Genomic DNA, 20,342 nt, shown 5'->3' with positions numbered 1-20,342 from the left:
CAGCCCCGCGTCGGGCTCTGTGCCGACAGCTCAGAGCCTGGAGCCTGCTTCGGATTCTGTGCATCTCCTGCTCCGCCCCTCCCCCCCCCTTGTTCTCTGTCTCTGTCTCAAAAATAAATAAGCATTAAAAACAAACAGAATTTCACCGTCTCAAGAATGTTCTATGTAATGGAATCATACAGCAGGTGACCTTTGCTGATTGCTTTTTTCCCCTCCACAGAACACCGTGGAGATCTAGAAGCTGTTACACGCTACCAATAGTTTATAAATAATTTGTTCCTTCTAACTGCTGAGTGGTGCTCCCCAGTTAGGCTCTGAGCTATCGCTTCTGGCTGATGCTGCTGGAGGGAGGCCCTACCACCAGGTGCTCATGGGGAAAACCTAGGAAGGCAGAGCAAGTTCTCAGATCCACCCATTAAGGAGTCTGTGAATGCTGAAGGAGGCTACTCCCTATAAGCTCGCACTGTCTGCGTTTTGCCCTGGAAAAAACCACATTCCTTTTCTTCCATCTTTCTATCTTGGAAGTCTCTACACTCCGCTTGACTGTAATAAAGGGCAAATAACACCTAGAACTTCCGGAACCAGCAAGGGGCTACGGGTCTACCTCGTGGGCAGCAAAATTATGTGTCAGAAGGTCTCTCAATACATAACGCGTGGTCTGTGGTCTTCTTGGGCCTGTGGGATGGGAAACCTTTCCGTAAAGTCTTAGACATGCTTTGGGGAATATTATATTCTGCTGAAAACCTTCGTAAACGAATTCTCCGAAGCGTGAGAGGAACTTTATGGATGTTTCTCTTGGCCATCTTTTCCTCTGAAAAGTAGAACCCAGAGCTTTGTGTGTTACAGACGTTCTCTCCCATCGCGTGGGTGAGCACACCGGGTGTTCTAAGGCTCTGCACCTGTTGCTGGATTCTCTCCCACGACAGAGGTCAGGACACGTTGGGCATTTACGACAGACGACACCACTGAAAACTAGCCCCATACTCTCACTTGCCATTTACTCCACTATGTGGTCTGGAGCACAGGGTAGCACGCGTATGGGAACACGCACAGATCCACGGACACTAGGTTGCCAGGGTCTCGGTCGGGTAAGGAGAGGAACTTTTTTAAGTCTACTTATTTATTTTGAGAGAGCGATGGAGCGCGGGGGAGATGCGGAGAGAGCGGGAGAGAGAGAATCCCAAGCAGGCTCCAAGCTGTCAGCTCAGAGCCAGTACGGGGCTCGAACTCACGAACCCTGAGATCATGACGTGAGGTGAAGTCGACGCTCAACTGACTGAGCCACGCGGGCGCCCCAAGGGGAGGGACTTCTTAATGGAGAAGGGATTTCCTTTTGGGGGCGGCGGTGGAAATATTCCGGAACTAGATAGTGGCAATGGTTGCCCATGACGTGCATGCGTAGTAGTTCATCCTCACGGCAAATATCACCTTGTGCGCACCCCTCCCCCGCCCCACTCGATACAGGATGGAACAGACAGCCGCCTGCATGTGCAGCTGGGCCTCCTTCCTGGTGAGAAATCACTTTCTGTAATTCGTTTGGCAATTTCCACATCATCAGTGGTGTTAGATGAAAGCAACATTAACAACAAAATTCACTGGCACCCCAAGCGGTGTATCCGCTGAGGACCCCAAGCTCCGACGGCAGCCACAGGAGAGACGTGCTACATCTCCAAAGCAGCAGCACATAAGCTGCGACATCCGGGCTCTCCCTCGCTCCTAGCTGCCCTGATCAGGAGGAATCACTGCTGAAGTACCCCCTGCACGCGTACTGCCCATCTGAACACAGTCCTAAGTCGCCTGGGTGGCTCGGTCGGTTAAGCCTCTGACTTCAGCTCAGGTCACGGTCTCGCAGTTCGAGGGTCCGAGCCCGCGTCGGGCTCCGTGCCGACAGCTCGGAGCCTGGAGCCTGCTTCGGATTCTGTGTCTCCCTCTCTCTCTGCCCCTCCCTTGCTCACGCGTGTGCACTCTCTCAAAAGTAAACATTTAAAAAAATAAGATTAAAAATTATAAACCTCAGGCATTGAAGGGCACCTGGACGGCTCAGTTGGTTGAGCGTCTGACTCTTGATTTTGGCTCAGGTTATCATCCCAGGGTCATGGGATCAAGCCCTGTGTTGGGCTCTGTGCTGAGTGTGGAGCCTGCTTGGGATTCTCCCCCCACGCCCAGTTCTCTCTCTCCCCTCTACAACCCCGTCCCTCTCCCCTGCTCATGCACTCTAAAATAAAAAAAAAAAATAACAATAAATAAAAACCTCGGGTACTGAGACTTAATGAGTTTTCTTGACAGACGGCTGTTCGCACGTGTTATCACACTGGTTTTGGGGGGGGCATGTCAGACGCGCCGTGTGATTCTGCTGGGAGAGGACCCTTGGAAAGGTCTGGATTTCACTTCGTTCGCCTTCTGATTTTGCTTTGTATTTCTTCGCTGTAATACTCTGACCCTGAGGACATCTACCTGCTGAGTCCAGGGAGTTCTCCCAGGGAACTTTGGAGTCTGGGCGTGGTCTCAGGAAGCCCAACACAGCGTCGCCCTGGGGACAGCAGGGCAAAGACGCCCACACCAGTTCTGCGGTCGGTGACATGCATTCCCCTGCTACCAGCTAGATTTTGTGGCCTCCTTCCTGCAGTCCTTCGTGATTACTTTAAGGGACATTGAGCTGCCGTGGATTACCATTTCTGAATTCCAAAAAACAAAAAACAAACTCACCGGAATGAAACGGAAACTGTTGTTTGGCTTCTCCTGTGTGGGCGTCCCAAATAATTGTTGTCTGTGCTCCGCAAAACAAAAAGAAAAAGTTAGCAACTCTTCTTCACCGAAAGATTTCCCTAGAAAAACGTAACACACAACCAAAGACCGAGAACACCCCTTCCTTCTAAACTGGCACGGTCTGAAAGAGACAGAATGTGAGTCACACAGGTCATTTTTAATGATCTGGGAACTACATTTAAAAAAAAATAGGAAAAAGAAATGGGTAAAATTAATTTTAGCAATATATTTTATTTCACTCCAATGTGGCCAAAATATTGTTTCAACATGCAATCAACAGAGAAACATCAAGGAGATAATTTGGCATTCTGTCTTTCGTCTAGATTTTTAGGATCCAGCGTGTGTGTTTTAAGCTGAACAGTCTGGATAGCGACATTGTGTGAACTCGGCGGCCCCATGTGCTGGTGACAGACACAGCAGCCGGTCCTGAGACTCTGCCCTGATCGGGGGGCACGCTCCCTCACCCCCGACAGGGAAACAGGTTGGAAAGTGTGCAATTAAGCACCTTTCTGGCACTTTTCCAAGTAACGAGCTACAGACGCTGCCAGTCCTGACACTTCCACGACCATCACCCCAAGAATCGGGGATCCTCGATACAGCCGAGTAGTCGTGACCCTGGGATCAGGCCCCAGTTCACGGGTCGAGAAACAGGGAGACAAAATGATCTCCCTCCACCCCTTGGAAAGCAAAGTAAATCCTGGATTCTTAGGAACTTACTGATCTTGGGAAGATACGCAGGGAAGGAACCAGAGGCCGCTCAATGAACACCACCGAAATTAAGTCTTAATCAACTGGAACTTTCACCTTAATTGAAACCTTTCCACCTCCCTGTCCATGGCATTTAAGAAAGATTTTGCTTTGGGGCGCCCGCGTGGCTCAGTTGATTAAGCATCTGACTTCGGCTCAGGTCACGGTCTCGCGGTCTGTGAGTTCAAGCCCCGTGTCAGACTCTGTGCTGACAGCTCAGAGCCTGGTGCCTGCTTCAGATTCTGTCTCCTTTCTGCCCCTCCCCCGCTCGCACTCTCTCTCTAAAATAGACATTTAAAAAAAAGATTTAAAATAAAAACATAATAAAAAGAAATATTTTGTTTTAAGGGGCGCTTGGGTGGCTGACTTGGTTAAGTGTCTGACTTTAGCTCAGGTTGTGACCTAGCGGTTAATGGGTTCGAGCCCCCTGAGGTCGATTTCGGCTCAGGTCATGATCTCACGGTTCATGGGTGTGAGTTAAAGCCCCGCGTTGGGCTCTGTGCTGACAGCTCGGAGCCTGGAGCCTGCTTCGGATTCTGTGTCTCCTTCTGTCTCTGTCCCTCCCTCTCTCCTGCTCTTTCTCTCTCTCTCTCTCTTCTCTCTCTCAAAAATAAACATTTCAAAATTTTTTTTTAAAAAATGAAAGATTTTGTTTTAAGAAGAACTGCTTATACTTTCTATCAGCTGCAGAAATTTCCAGAGGAAACAGAGCAGTAAGTATCTTTGAAACTCGGTTCTCTAAGTTTGGGGCCAGCTCTCGACCAATTAACTTTTCTTTTTAAGATTTTATTTTTAAGTAGTCTCTACACCCAAGGTAGGGCTCGAACTCAAAACCTGGAGATCAAGAGTCATATCCTCCCCTGACTGAGTCAGCCAGGCACCCTTAGACCGATAAATGTTTTTTGTTTGTTGTTTGGTGGAATACAGCTCTTTTCCTAACGTAGCCAGTCACAAACAAGCGAGTGTAGGACCCAAAGACTAACTGAATTCATAATGTGAATTTTCATTGGCCATACCGCTCATCACCTCCTACAGTCACAACTTCAAGTAGGGTCAAAAACCAGAAATGAATATAAAGGGGAGTCCCCGAGCAGGGACGCAAGTAAGGACGCAAAAACTTAAAAAAAATTTTTTAATGTTTATTTTTTGATAGATACAGAGTGCGAGCCGGGGAGGGGCAGAGAGAAAGGGAGACACAGAATCCGAAGCAGGCTCCAGGCTCTGAGCTGTCAGCACAGAGCCCGACGCGGGGCTTTAACTCACACCCATGAACCGTGAGATCATGACCTGAGCCGAAATCAACCTTAACAGACTAAGCCACCTGGGTGCCCCTGAAAAAACTTTTTAGAAGCATTTGGAGGTCGAAGGGCAGAAGTTACTGGCAATTCAGGGCCCGTACACTGTACCGGTGGGTCCCTAGGCAAGTCAGTGCGGGTCTCTGTGACACAGGGTGATGCCACAGTGCCCGCCTCCTACCCTGGGAGCACTGAATTGGCCAACACACGTAATAGTTAACGTGTTTGTCAAAGGTGAGCAGTCATTTGTACAAGTCATTTTCACAATCCAATCAGCAGTACGGATGACCAGCCGCGTCCCTAAGTTCCGTATGTGTATGTGCGCGCATCCGTAATATGTGAATTAGAACACCTCGGAGAAAACGTGATGTAGTTCCAGGAGAACATTTAGTGAGTCAACCATAGCACTCAGCTTGTTCAACATTAGCTACTGGGCTGCTGGGTCCGAATGAGGGGTCTACTGGCTTAGAGAGACTAACCCAGAGCGTCACATCCCAGTGTGGGGGTCAGCACACATTTTCCGTCAAGGGCCACATAGTAAATATTTTAGACCAACACCACAGCAGGGTTTGTAAGTCATGGCCATTATTTTATATTAATTCTAGAACCTGAATGAACATGAAGCGGTAACTTCACCGCTTCTCAAATCATCCTGACGTCAGTATGAACGTGTAAAGAAAGCCTTGTAGAGGGGCGCCTGGGTGGCTCAGTCGGTTAAGCGTCTGACTTCGGCTCAAGTCATGATCTCATGGTTCATGGGTTTGAGCCCCGCGTCGGGCTCTGTGCTGACAGCTCAGAGCCTGGAACCTGCTTCGAATTCTGTGTCTCCCTCTCTCTCTGCCCCTCTCCTGCCTGTGGTCTGTCTCTCAAAAATAAAGAAATGTTAAAAAAAAAAAAAAAAAGCACGCAAGCAAGCCTGCCCTCTGGAAACCAAACCAAAGTAGAGTATTCACACCCAGTTTATAGGTGTACAAACACAAAGTGCCGTGAGGACATGCTTTCTTCCACTTCTGTTTCCATTTCTTGATAATATTTCCCCACAGCAAGACTTCAAATTCCCACCAAGTCTTAGGAATGACATGACCATCCAATCCCTGTTTTTTGGGGGTCATGATTCTTGGCTGTTGGCGACTGAGGACACAAATCCAGAGGACGGGTTCAGACTCAGAGCCAGATGGCACCTACACCGCCTCATTCCTTGCCCACCCATGGCTTCTAGATGGACTTGGGTGCTCGCAGCCGCCCGGCCTTGACCCCATCACATCCACCGGCAGCCCCGTCCAGGGGCTCCGTGGCCGTCAGGGGCGCGCCCGCTCGTGCGCGGCTCCGCTCTACTCCCGTGCTCGTGCTCGGAGAGGCCCGCAGCCCTTCCACAGGAAGTAACGATGTATCGAATCAGGGAAACAGAAGCCTGGCCTCTCGAGAGAAGACAGTCCGTGTTTCCAAAACGGCCCAGTGGCGAAGGGTTTCCATCCAGTGCGTCCCACACCCCTTGGCTTGTTCAAGCGTTGCATCAATGCAATTTGGGGACTTCCTGTGTCACTGAATAATGCCCCTCAAAAACAGGGGTGGCAGTTTGGCACAAAGGTCTGTGGAACGGTAGACTATATCGAGAGCATACATGTGATGAACGAACAGCAAGATCACACCCACAGAAACAAAACCGAATAAACCTCTTCTGCTATCTTAAGGAGAAGCAGAAATTCTCAGCATTAAAAAACCGAAAACCAAGCAAACAGAACCCAGGATGCGATCCCGAGATTAAAACTAAATACGCATCTGCAGACGAGAGGCGCCTGCGTCGAGCCAATACTCACTTTGTCTACACCGGCACTCAAAATGTAATTCCCCTTCTTGTTCCACTTCAAGGCAAAGATGGGGCCTTTGTGTTGCCCCAAGGTGCTGGCCAGGTTGCCTGTTACGTGGGGAAACAACAAACAGGTTGACTTCAAAGCCATGGTCGGCTCACTGGCTGATTCCGCACTGGGGCACGCCTGCTCCCACCCCACACGAGGCAGGCCGGGCTCACCATCTTCCGTCCATATTCTCGCAAAGCCATCGTAGGAGCCTGTGGCCAACAGCGTCCCGTCGCTCTGCGGGCCAGAAAGAGACAGGCAGCACCGCCAACAGCTCAGTGGGGGCAGCGTCGAAAACAGCCAAGACGGCCTGTCAGCTGATCCCAGGGCGAGGCTACTCTCCCAGCAGGAGCTGGCTCCCAGGGAAGGGACAGACCGACCCTGTGCGCCTCCTGGAGCCCACCCTGCTCCGAACCCACAACGTGAGGCACTGTGAGGACAGGCGCAGCAACAGGGGAAATACTGCCACCGCTCACCCCGGTGGCACGGTTACAACCACCGTATGAGACGTGACGGTAGTGAGGCTTAGGGAAGCCTTGAAAACCGTGCCCGCACACACGGAAGCGAAAGCGTAAAGAAATCACGAAGGACCGCGGGCTTCCCACGTCCAAACGCACGTGACGCCTGCTGTCGAGACAGCGAGGGGACACGTCCCCTTCCCCGGGTCGCGCCTCACATCCCGCCAGCAGAACGGGCCCCCCCCCAGGAAAACCACCGGGCTCATCTTGCTTAATGATGGGAAGACGAGCCTCTGAACCCCCAGCCAGGGGTCTGCCCGACACGGCCTTGTGAGAAGCTCTCAGGAACAGAGAGCACCCGTACCACCGGCCCCCGGGCTGGGGGTGCTCGCCCACGGGACCGCCCGCTCCCCTGTGTTTGCAGGGGCGCCCCCCGCGGCGCTGGAGGGTCTCCGGGGGCTTAAGCGTCTGGGTGGCGGCAGGGGCTTACGTTCCAGTCCAGGGAGGTCACGTCTTTATTACTGGGGACGTCGTGGCCCCCTTCTCGTATACAGTGCCTCAACACGAGCTGCGTGGAGCCCCCGTTGCTGTTTTCGTTAAGGTTCCATATCCTCGCCGTTGAGTCTCCGGATCTGCAGAACGAACACGCACCTGCACTCAGCGTCCGGGTCCGGTGGAAACAAAGCCCATCAGACTTCCGGGCGGCCTACGTCAGCTATCTCTGGCCCACGGCCTGTGTCTTCTTAATCACGCTCCCTGGCCGTGTTTTCCTCCTCGCCACTTTTGCCGCTCTTAGTAATTTAACGTGTCTTTGCGCTGCTCTCCGCCCCACTGAGAACAGAGCGTGGAACGAGGACTCCCTCACGACCCGGGGAAGAGCGCGGCACAGAGAGCCCCAGGCCTTGCTCCGCACACAAAAGAGGGCAGCACTCACTCCGTGAGGCACAGTTCCGGAAAGCATCTCGGACCCCGCGGGCCCTGCAGCACCCACCGCCTGGCATCCTTACCCTGAAGCTAGGAGATCGCTGACAGGGTTCCAGGCACAAATGAACACCTCGGACTCGTGGCCCCGAAGGACTGTGGCTTTGCTGGGTGGAATCTCAACGTCCCCGTCTATTTCCATTGGTTTCGAATGATTATCTGTCACAAGAAATAGGAAAAGACGTGTGGTGACCAGTATAAAAGCAGCGCATTCTTGGGGGCACTTGAGTCTTAGAAACACCTTCTTTTTGTGTACTTAGTTCTATTACCTCTGACGACGGTAACTGAATCCTGCTTTTGTGTAATGTAGTAAATGTGTTGCATTTTCTTAGTTCAACGCTCTCCAAATTTGATAGAGAAATACAAATTTATTTATTCTTCCTAATTAGGGCCAGGCTAATGTCTAACCGCCACCACGACACTGGGGAACAATGACGACAGCCAGTTAGAGCCTGAAGGTTGCTCTTTTCCAGATGGGGTGACACGTGTTATCTGCGAGCACCTTTTGGAGGTATCACCTTTTTTTTTTTTTAAAGTTTATTTATTTTGAGGGAGAAAGCAAGCACAAGTTGGGGGTAAGAGGGCAGAGACAAAGGAAAGAGTGAGAACTCTAAGCAGGCTCCGCGCGATCAGCACGCAGCCCAATGCAGGGCTCGAACCCATGAACCGTGAGCTCGTGACCTGAGACAAAGTTGGACGCTTAACCGACTGAGCCATGCAGGCGCTCCTGAGTATCACGTCTTTGTCTGTGAAGCTCCTACCGGGAGACGCCACCATTGTTGCGGAATGCCCGCCACCCCGCACCCCTGCCTGCAAACACCCTTGTATTCGTGGGGGTCCGGTGCCGTTGGCGTCTTGAAGTCACCTTTGTGTCGGAGTTCTCGAGCTGAGCAGAACCGCTGTGCTTTCTAAGCGGACAGGCCTGCCCTGGATGAACCACGGGATCGGGGTTCTGAATGCCCAAGGAAGCCTGGTGACTGTGGACACTGGCCGTGCTAAATGCCACCTGGAAACCATCCTGGGGGGTGGCTGTTTTCCTCCCAAGCGGCAGGAGAGGGAAGATTCTTGAAGGTCAGCATAAAATACCACCTCAGACACCACGGTCTGGTTTCAACCTGCGCTGCAGCACGATGACCCAAACTGCAGGTGGCAGCAGGCCTCAGGGAATAAAGGGAACGCGGAAGGCGGAGGACAACGCGGCAGGGAGGAGGTGGCCGCGAGCTGTCAGGGACGCTCCCGGGAACGAGCAAGTCAACCCAGAGGCACCCCTGGATCGAAGGCTCTGTGTGTGTGTGGCCAGCGTGCTTTAAGAAGCGTGCATGTCTGCACGCAGCCATGCTCCATTACGTTTCTTAAGATTTAAAAGGAATTCTGTGGCGCCCGGGGGGTTTCGATCAGTTAAGCATCTCACTTCGGCTCAGGTCGCGATGTCAAAGCTCCTGAGTTCGAGCCCCACGTCAGGCTCTGCGCTGACAGCTCGAGCCCGGAGCCTGTTTCGGATTCTGCGTCTCCCTCTCTCTCTGCCCCTCCCCCACTTGTGCTCTGTCTCTCCCCCAAAAATAAATAAAATGTGAAAATAAATCAATAAATAATTAAACATAAAAAAATGAAAATAAATAAAAGAAATCCGTGCAATTTACAAGTTGGGAAAATTTCTGTCTTGGCAGACGTACGGATTTCTTAAAGTTCACCAATTCCAAATTGCTTTCCTTGACGGAAGATTAAGAAACACACACACAAAAACACACTTCGAACTTAGACCCTGAAGCAGCCTTTTGAGACCATAAGCCGCAGATCAGAGCGGAGTCAGGTTCTCTGGATAGGACCTCGGGCCGATCTTGAGCTGAACTGTTCCAGCGGATCTCGGCCGAACCCGCTCAGCACGGGAGGCTGAATGACAGGACCCGTGGCCTCCACAAATGAAACCCTTTTATGTCGAACGGTAGTCACACAGTGCTTCTCGCTGCCGTACGAAAGGAGCTCTCAGAGGAGCCCGGTGCCCCCAAATCAGGGCTATGTGCGTCCAGACCGTCGCATCCAAGGACCTCCCGAAAACGGTGTGAAGCCCTCGCGGGCAAACAGCACGCGGACAGCACAACGCCTAAGAACGTACGGCGGGCAGATCGCGAAGAGTCTAGCCGACTCACAGACGGAGCAGAGAAACCGCCAGAAGCTCGCCCACCCCCAGAGCCCCGCACGTACTTATCGCGTGGGCTCCGTTCTCCTCCCCGTTCACCGTGGCCTCTCCGTTCTTTGGTGGGTGTTGCTGAGCAACGGCTGTCGGGGCCGCCGTGGCCGTCGTGGCCGCCGCGGCCGCAGCCGCCGCGGCCGCGGCCGCCGCACTGGCCTGCTGCTGAGCGAGCTTCTCCCGGAAGGCCTGCTGCCGCGTCTGCACCACGTCAGGCATCACCGCGTCGATCAGGGACAGGGACTCTATGGGGCGGCCGTCGAACACCGTGCCATCCTGGGGAGAGAGCACGGGGATGGCCGTCGGTGGCCAGAGGGGAGCCAGCGGGGACTGGGAGTCCACAGCAACACCCGTGGTGTCCGCAGTGGGCTGGGGACAGGTGGGCACAGTGGGGTGTAGGGGATGGCTGGGGGGGGGTTGGGCACAGTGGGGTGTGGGGGACGGCTGGGAGGGGCGGGTGGGCACAGTGGGGTGTGGGGGACGGCTGGGAGGGGCCGGTGGGCACAGTGGGGTGTGGGGGACGGCTGGGAGGGGCCGGTGGGCACAGTGGGGTGTGGGGGACGGCTGGGAGGGGCCGGTGGGCACAGTGGGGTGTGGGGGACGGCTGGGAGGGGCCGGTGGGCACAGTGGGGTGTGGGGGACGGCTGGGAGGGGCCGGTGGGCACAGTGGGGTGTGGGGGACGGCTGGGAGGGGCGGGTGGGCACAGTGGGGTGTGGGGGACGGCTGGGAGGGGCCGGTGGGCACAGTGGGGTGTGGGGGACGGCTGGGAGGGGCCGGTGGGCACAGTAGGGTGTGGGGGACGGCTGGGAGGGGCCGGTGGGCACAGTGGGGTGTGGGGGACGGCTGGGAGGGGCCGGTGGGCACAGTGGGGTGTGGGGGACAACTGGGAGGGGCCGGTGGGCACAGTGGGGTGTGGGGGACAACTGGGAGGGGCCGGTGGGCACAGTGGGTGTGGAGGACGGCTGGGAGGGGCAGGTGGGCACAGTGGGGTGTGGGGGGGAACGGCCGGGAGGGGCAGGTGGGCACAGTGGGGTGTGGGGGGGGTCGGCCGGGAGGGGCAGGGGGGCACAGTGGGGTGTGGCGGGGTCAGCTGGGAGGGGCAGGGGGGCACAGTGGGATGTTGCAGGGGGGGCGTGGCCCGGGGCGCACATCGAGATTCTGGTGTCATGACCGACTCCGTATTGGGTAAACAACAGACTGAATTGGGGCATTAGTGCCATCTGAACCTTGCTACTTCACGACAAAAAGTGCTATGCTGGATGCAGGGGTTCCCAGCGGGGAGCGACTCTTCCCTCTGAGGGGACACCCGGCAATGTCCGAAGACACCGTGGGCTGTCCCCACTAGACAGATGTAACTGGCATCCAGTGGGTGCAGGCCAGGGACACTGCTCAACACGCTGGACCGTGTACAGGCTGCCCCAGCACAGTCACCTGCCCCCACAAGGCGGCAGTGCTGAGGCTGACAAGCCGTGTGCAGACGGTATGGCTGGTGGGCAGATCCGTGACCAACTACCCTCTTACACGGAAGAGGCAGCTCTTCAGAAACCCAAGGCCAATTTAGAGATACTAGCACAGTATTCGATTCGATTCGAATCAGGATTCGATTCCTTGTGCACCCGTCTGTCCGAATTAATACCGTACGCACCTGCTGCCATTTGAAATGACGTTTTGGGTTCAGGGTGTGGACTAAATCTAGCCGTGATATACGGACGACAGCACTGTTCAATTCCTACTCGTTTGAATTTAATTCCTTTTCTTCCCACGTCTTTTGATTCGCTGGCTTCTATTTGCAGTGAAAAAGTTTCCATGCACACTTAAAAACACAGAAGAATGTTCTTTCCTTACAAATCACTCCAGGAGTGCCTGGGTGGCTCAGTCGGTGAAGCGTCCAACTTCAGCTCAGGTCATGATCTCTTGGTTCGTGAGTTCACGCCCCGGGTCAGGCTCTGCGCTGACAGCTCAGAGCCTGGAGCTGCCTTAGACTGTGTGTCTCCCTCTGTCTCTGCTCCAAATACAAGTCATACAAAACTCAGTGCTTCTGGGTTGTGTCTGCTTAATGTGCAAACACGTTTCTGTACGTTCCGACCTTGAATTACCTCAGAAATTAGGAAGACCGGAAAGACGTGAGTTTCAGCTGGACGTGAGCTGAACGAAACGTGACACCAGCTGAGTTCTGGTCACGATACAATATTCAAAAACAAGCAAATGATACGAAACCCTACAAAACGGGTGAACAAGTAGCTGGTCACGTCAACCATCTTCACCCTTCGGTTCCCACCACGGCGTGCCCACCGTTGGCCAACTGGTCAGCATGCTTCCGTATCACCTGCCTTCTTCACGTATTCACACCTCAAGGGGAGGACTACTCGGCCAAAAGTAGCACGTGCCCAGAGTAATGAAAACACCTCCTGCTTTAAACTCTAAACGCACGTGGTCCCCCTATTTAATGACCGCAAGCCTAAGTCACCAACGAGACGACCTCTACGTTCTCCTGTACACACGTTGGAGCCGGCACTGCTGAGGAAGAGAAGTAGCCGTGAACCGTGAGGTCGTGACCTGAGCCATCCAGGCACCCCAATTCAGGTCCACTGCCTCTGGGGTCATGCGCCCCTATCCCCACACTTCACTGTTATGCAGGAAAAGAGACTAGATGGGACCTCGCGGGGCTGGTGGAAAACCGCCTCGGGCATCCAATCTAAGATGACAGAGGAGGGGCGCCTGGGTGGCTCAGTCCATGAAGCATCCGACTGTAGCTCACGTCATGATCTCATAGTCCATGAGTTCAAGCCCCACATCCGGCTCTCTGCTGTCAGTGCAGAGTCTGTTTCGGATCCTCTATCTCCCTTTCTTGCTCTCTGTCCCTCCCCCACTCGTGCTGTCTCTCCCTCCTCAAAAATAAATTAAAAAAAAATGAGGCAAGAGGAGATGACCACTGCCGGCAGAATGCACACAGGACAGACAGAAATTTGGGTGTTTTCAAAGATGGGGTTTTTGCAAAATGGTGGGGGAACGGAAATGACAGAATACAGGATAGATTACTTCTGTACTTTTTTTAGATCTCTTTTTCATTCTGTTGTTTCAAGTTTGTTTGTTTATTTTGAGAAAGAGTGAGCCCGAGCAGGGGAGGGGCAGAGAGAGAGAGAGAGAGGATCCCAAGCAGGCTCTGCACTGTCAGCGCAGAGCCCGAAGCGGGGCTCGAACTCACAAACCACGAGATCACGACCTGAGATGAAACCAAGAGTCGGATGCGTCACCCACTGAGTCGCTCAGGTGCCCCTCAAAGAGCTTTACAAAAGCTAGAGAGAAAGCTGAATCCGACAGGCTTGTGAGGATGAAGTCAGTTCAAAGTGAGAGACGGGACGGAGGCGATCCCGGCAGGATCCCGGGAGACGGGGAGGGCACCCACCTCGTTGATGCTGATCTCAGCCTCCACATACTGAAGTCCCTTCTGCAGGATGGAGATGAGGGCAGCTGGCGGCACTAGCGTCCCATTGATGTTGGACTGGCTGATGTGGCTCTCAATACCGAACGTGAACGCCGAGTGGGAAAAACCTGCCGCGACAGAGAGGGAAGCCGGGGTTTCGCGAGGCCCGAAGGCAGCACCACCACCGAAGTCGAACGTGCCTCGTTAGCGGGGCACACGTGGCCGTGGGACGCCCAGCTTCGGGTCTGGGGAGAAGCGGAGGGACGGGCAGGGCAGAAGGGATACAGCAGGGTCAGACCTGCTTGCAGGGGACAGAGACACAGCTTGAGAGGTAGAGCCATTTCGGCGTTAAGAGCCAAACAGAGCCCAGCGTGCCCTGGCTAAACGTCGTGCCAGTGCACCTCTGGGCTTCCTCTCCGCCTTCCATCAGTCCCTCTGGAGCTCCCTGTCCCCGAGTGCCCCCCGACCCCACTGCAGTGCACACAGGGCACCTGTCTTTAGCCGGGCTCCGAGCGCTCAAGGTGGCTGGGGGTAAAGGAACCACACAAGCAAACATCCGAAGAAAAGGAGGCTGTTCTGGACCCGCTGGGGTGGCTTGAGCTGTTTCATCTGATAACTGGTCGTTATTAGAGATGCCAGCTCCCCCCACCCTTCCCTCAACACTCGTCGGTCAGGGTGGTGGTTCCGGAACGCAGCAGACAACTCCGGTTCCAGGAGGGGCGGCAACAACGCAGGGCAGGGGGCAGGAGCACTCATGACCCACGTGGGTCCTAGGGCGATGGGGAACCCACAGTGGCCCTTCTTCAAGGACAGTAAGGGGGCATCTTACTGCCGGAGTCCGCGGCTGATGCAGCCCTTCTCCACGAGGGGGCAGCCCAGTCTGCTGGGGGTACCGCGTTCACCTTGCTCGGTGTGGGGAGGCCAGGGGTGCCGGGGAGCTGGGAATCCTTGTGGGGTGGAGGCTGTGTAATTAACAGGGACCCCTATGCTCGGCTCCCAGGCTGGGGGTGCGGTGGGGCCAAAGGCACTTGTGACTCTGAACTCTCTCACCATTTATACCGTGGGAAGAGAAGGGAGCAGTTCTGGGGTGAAGCGTCTACCTGCCGGCCGCCCTGCCCACCGTTCACACACGGCAATGCTGGAGTGTCCCCGGCGTCTGCGTGTCCCATAAGGCTGGACCCTTCGGACCTGTCTCAGAGTTACCCCCTTGGTGTGGCTTCTCCTGGGCTGGGCCAGCCCCCCCGCCCCGTTTGTGGGGGTCCTGCAAACCCTGCTCTCAGGGGGGTGTCCCCAGGCAGCACGACCCATCCCCGCAGGCTCGTCCTACGTGCGGCCCTCCAGCACGGCGGGACTCCTCGGGGTCCCTGCCGCCCTCCCTCCCGCGGCTACAACGCCACCTTCACCCGCCACACCGACGGCGGTGGCAGTGAGCAGGCCCGGCCTCCGTCGGGTTCCACACGGCAGGCCCTGTGCCTCGCGCGGGCAGGACCCGAACAGCCGAGGCAATAACCACAGTGCTCAGCAGATGGGAATGTTCCTCCGTGAAAGGAGGCTTCCTGTGTGTGCGGCCTCCTCTCCTTTCTCTACTCTCCACTCCTCCTCCACCCAGGCCTGTCGGCTCCCCAGTGCCTGATTATAAAGAATATATAAAACGTGGACTTTATTTCACAGAGTCGTATGGTAGCCGCTGTTGGTTTTACAATCCGCTGCACAGAGGCTGTGAACTGCCTCGCACAACTGTAAGCACCTAACTGAGGCCACACGGGACTGCCCCTCCGAGGCCCTCCCCGCGGGCTGCCCCCCCCAGCCTGCTCTTCTCCCTCCTCCTATGTGTCCCCCATCCCTCTGGCCATAACACAACCCCCACATCTCCCCCACCCCACCCCTGTGGCCATAACACAACCCCCACTCCCTCCCCCTCTCCTGTGGCCATAACACAACCCCCACCCCTCCCCCACCCTGTGGCCATAACACAACCCCCACCCCTCCCCCACCCTGTGGCCATAACACAACCCCCACCCTCTCCCCCTCCCCTGTGGCCATAACACAACCCCCACCCCTCCCCCACCCCACCCCTGTGGCCATAACACAACCCCCACCCCTCCCCCACCCCACCCCTGTGGCCATAACACAACCCCCACCCTCTCCCCCACCCCTGTGGCCATAACACAACCCCACCACCTCCAGTGGCCATAACACAACCCCCACCCCCTCCGGTGGCCATAATACAACCCCCACCCCCTCCAGTGTTAACCAGTGACTATATCCTGAGTCTGGCCCTGCTCTCGGCCCTGCGAGAAATCTGACCTCCAAGCTTTCCTCTGTCAGGTTGCCAGCGGTGTAGATGGAAAACCCCAGGTGAGTGGATAGAGCAGGGGCAAGTAGATTCCTGGCCTGACTCGCTCTCGCCTGGGCCACAGTGATCTGTCCGTCTTACAAACTCCTGGCTCTCCCTGCCTGCTGACCCCACTCACCCGGCTCCTGCCTTCTCCTCCATCTGCGGTCTCGACCAGCTAAGGGCACGGGACACTGGATTTCGGGGGCCATTTCTTATTCTCCTGGTTGGTATCGTTAAAGGGCCTTGTGCAAGGAACTGCACGAATAATAACAATGACAGGCAGGCCTTGTGTGGTGCGTCCTCTCCACCAGGCACCGCTCCAACAACTCGCCACGACTTCCCTTAAAGCCTCTTGGTAATGCTCTGCCTCGCTTCCCCAAGTGCAACTTTCCCTTTTACAGGCCAGGTCTTGAGATCCCTCCAGGAACCCACAGGCCCCAGACACTTGGCTGGGGCTGAGATCCAAACCCGGGCAGCGGGAAACCACTCTTAGCTTCCTTGGTGACTCGACCTAAAAACACCTACTGATGCCATAATCAGAGCACAGCACGGAGGGCAGACAAGGTTCCCAAGAAGAGGTCAGTCTCCATGACTAAGGGGCAACACTAGAAGAGAGGTCAAGCTTCTGGTGTATGTCTCAGTTCCTACAGTCGGCAGCTGTAACAAAATCCCACAGACTGAGGGGCTTACAAACAACAGACACTCATTCCTCACGCTTCTGGAGGCTGGGAAGTCCAAGATCAAGGTGCCAGAGACACCTGGTGTCTGGTGAGGGCTGCTTTCCGGTTCACAGACGGCCGTCTTTTCCGGGTCCTCACATGGCAGAAGGGGTGAGCTAGCTCTGGGTGGGGGCGGGGGTGAGGGGTGGGGGTCTCCTTTAAAAGGACACGAATCCCATGCGTGAGGATTCCGTCCTCACAACCTAACCGCCTCCCAAAGGCCCCACCCGCTAACACCATTGACAGCAGGGGTCAGGATTTCAACATAGGAATTCGGGAGGGGACGCGAAATGCAGAGTATTTCCTTCCTCTGTCCCTTCTTCTTCATCTTCCAGACACCAGCCACAGAACTGCCACTTAAGGCACACAAAATCGCAGGTTCCCACCGCATCACTTCCTTTAACCAAACCTGGGCCCTCTGCGCCCACTGTCTCTACGGGGCAGCTGCTCAGTTGTTGTGGTTATTGCCTTACACACGAGGAGAGAAAATATTGGAGAAATCAGGTAAGTGGTTCAAGGCTCACGCACACAATGCAGTAAATGTCACCTCCAGACTGTATGACTCCAGGATTCGCCATTTCACCCGCCCCCCTCCGCCACCCCCCGTGACACCCACAAGCGCAGGAACCAGAATTCTCAGCTCCTCTGGGTGGATGCCACCTCCGTTCCCAGGCGGGACACGCTGGCGGTTCCCGGTGCCGCACGGGCAACGTGCGAAGGACGAGGTGCAAGCTCACGTCTAACTCAACGCCTGTCCTTGATGTCCTTCTGCATCCGGGGGCTTAAATGCTGCCACTGAGGTTTCGCGGCCCGAGTTTCTGATCTCTCTCCGTGATAATGCTTTGCAACGTACATTGCACTTCTAGAAGGTGGCGAGGACAACGTTCAGTGAAGACGTGTTGCAAGACAGGGATGAAGCAGTGAAGATTAACCCAAGCGGCGGGAATCTAAGACTGCAAAGAGCGTGGGCGAGGAATCGTGACAATGAACTTCCCCTGCTGAAGCAAAGTGAGCAGATAAAGGTATACAGGAGTGCCATGACCTTGAACACGTGTCATTGAAACTTGTGTCCCCTACTAGAGGGCACAGGAAATCATGACTGGAAACCAGATATCTTCAGAAACACATGCGGTGTTGTTCCACGTCACTGCTGACACGAGTCCCTCCTATTTGCTTAGATTTACATTGGCTGCCGGGACGCCTGGATGGCTCTCTCGGTAGAACATGCAACTCGTGATCTCAGGGTACTGAGTTCAAGCCCCACGTTGGGCATGGAGACTACTTAAAAAGAAATAAATACATAAGTAAATAAATAAATAAAATCACCCTAGCTTCATTTCTTTGGGCAAATCTATGCACGACCTCTCAATGTTTTTGGTTTGGGTTTTTTTTTTTTCTTTAATCCATTTGTTTTTAAGACTTCCTTCTTGCAGGAGGGCCAGGTGGAGAAAACGTCAGCAACAGGCGGACCACTGGGTCTGCCCTCGATCCCCCATGAGTGCCTGGGCCAGGTCACTTCATTTGGCTGGGCCTCTGTTTCCTGTTCTTGGGTGTGGGGTTAGCAAGGACCTCAAGGAGCTGATGAGAGAACCAGCTGGGACAGTGACACGGCCGACACACGGGTTTCAATCCAGAGAAGACCACGAACCCGCAGACGCGTTCTTTCTCCACCTCTCATTTGTGCAGTGAGGACACTGGACGAAGCAGTCACTCGCACGCTTTGCAGTCCTGATGCTCATTCGTGGTGGAACAGAGAGATGTTCACAGACTACGCAAGCAAGGCCTGCTTGAGCACCTGGTCTCGGGCCACGGCCGCCCAGGTGCTGTGAGAGGCGCCATCTTGGAACACTGGCGTCTCCAGACTGGATGCCTCTCCCCCGGGGGGGGCCCACACTCTACGCTGCCAGCGCTGCTCTCTCCCCAACCGGGCTGCAAGGCTAATGAGCGCATTCACCTCCAGTCTGCCTGAGACGTAGGCCTTCTGGGCTTTCTGCCTCTTCGGCTGTCCGGCAGCTTTTGATGTACGTCTTCTTCCGCCCAAGGGGACGTGCATACCAACAAAGCAGTGGTATCAATGACAGAGACAGAAACGCTCAGGACTGGCTCAATGGCAGGTGTGGAAGTTGTTACAAACAACTTCCGAAGGACAGGAAACAGAGGCCCGGCCACATGAAGGGGAATAGAGAGCTTGGTGGCACCTCGATGGAAGAGCTGCGTGAGGGCAAAGCATTAGTGCCCCCGCTGCCTAACCCTCGGCCGGCCTGGAGTCGTTACTGAAGCCGGCAGGCCTGCTGCCTAGGAAGAGGCATCCCCGCTACCTCTCTCGACAGCAGGACTTCTCAGCCGTGGCATGACTGACATCGGAGCCACATCATTCCTTGTCGTGGGGACCGCTGTCCCGTGCCCCGCAGGGTGTGGAGTAGCACCCCTGGGCTCCCCCCACCAGATGCCAGTGGCGCCCCCCTCCCAGTCTCGACAGCCCACGGTGTCTCCAGGTACTGCCTGGTTGACCCTGCCATGCTTGTAAACCAGTGACCCGAGGAAGTAACCCTCAAGAGACACTATCTGTGGTCCACTCCCATTCCCGCTCGATTTCGAAACCCAACAGGTACAGAGCTGCCGGTGAAGATCAAGCCACCCTCTCTCTCTACGCGACGGGGTCACAGAATTCAGATAACGCACAACGATGCGGACCAGCCACTGAGCTGAAGATATTTCCGAGGAGCCAAAAAGGGTGTGATCGTGATGAACTGGGAGAGCTTTAAAATAAGCGCTACGTTTTAGATGAAGCACGCGAGCCCTTCAAGAGTAAAGTCCTTTCCATCTTCCTCGTGAGAGAGGGAAACAGCGTGAGCATGAATTGGTCTCGCCCAACGAGGCAATAAAACGAGATTTAAAACAAACCGAGCGCTCGTTTTCTGCCTCTTGCCCTCCCCACACCGCTAAACCATACCTCTCCCACAAATGGCGTCCCACACCACTTGAGTTAGCTGTACAGTGAACCATTCTGCCTGCTTAACGTCGGCCTGACGCATCAGCAAAGCCTGCCGGATTATCACTCGCCGGCCCTTAAACATCCTGATTTGGCAGGGAGACGCAGACACGGAACGCCAGGCAGATGTGGGGTTGGTTTTCCGTCTTTAGCTGAAACAGATACCAAGGGCCCCAATCTGAGGCATCTTTGAAAGCAGAGTCTTTATTAAATACTTAATGAGCCTGGAATACAGACATCCACCCGAAGCCCACGCACGGCATGTTTATTTCGAACTGTCTCGATCGGGGGAAGGCCAAGCCTGGCCCACTGCTTGTATCTGCAAATAAAGTTTTATCGGAATAAGGCTACGCCCGCGAGTCGATACATTGTGTGTCACTGCTTGCGTGCGACGACGGCAGAGCCAGCCGAGTATCTGCAACGGACAGGCTGGCCCACGAGGCTGAACATAGTTACAACCTGCAGCTTTATGGGAAAAGGAAGCCAACTTGATCCTGTGTGTGCATGTGCGCACGTGCACGTGCGGAAAAAGAAACGTCACGACCTCCTAGATGTTTTTCATTCCTTCCTGCTGTGG

At 54.9% G+C, this 20,342-nt stretch overlaps 1 protein-coding gene across 4 annotated transcripts in view; it reads right to left on the bottom strand.

Annotated features, from left to right (window-relative positions):
* The window catches only part of TBL1X (transducin beta like 1 X-linked), a 238,206-nt gene that overhangs the window by 14,815 nt on the left and 203,049 nt on the right, over positions 1-20,342 (bottom strand). For all 4 annotated transcript variants that reach the window (XM_045050432.1, XM_023249356.2, XM_023249354.2 and 1 more), the window contains 7 exons: positions 13,699-13,844; positions 10,306-10,567; positions 8,130-8,262; positions 7,613-7,754; positions 6,838-6,901; positions 6,626-6,723; positions 2,707-2,767 (listed from right to left, as the gene is read on the bottom strand). In XM_045050432.1, the coding sequence (XP_044906367.1) occupies positions 2,707-2,767; positions 6,626-6,723; positions 6,838-6,901; positions 7,613-7,754; positions 8,130-8,262; positions 10,306-10,567; positions 13,699-13,844 (906 nt within the window). The remainder of the gene's footprint in view (positions 1-2,706; positions 2,768-6,625; positions 6,724-6,837; positions 6,902-7,612; positions 7,755-8,129; positions 8,263-10,305; positions 10,568-13,698; positions 13,845-20,342) is intronic.

This window comes from Felis catus, chromosome X (genome assembly GCF_018350175.1).
Source record: "Felis catus isolate Fca126 chromosome X, F.catus_Fca126_mat1.0, whole genome shotgun sequence".
In the NCBI taxonomy this organism is placed as follows: Eukaryota; Metazoa; Chordata; class Mammalia; order Carnivora; family Felidae; genus Felis; species Felis catus.
Note: the sequence above shows the minus strand (reverse complement) of the source record. Positions and strands in the feature narration are given on the sequence as shown.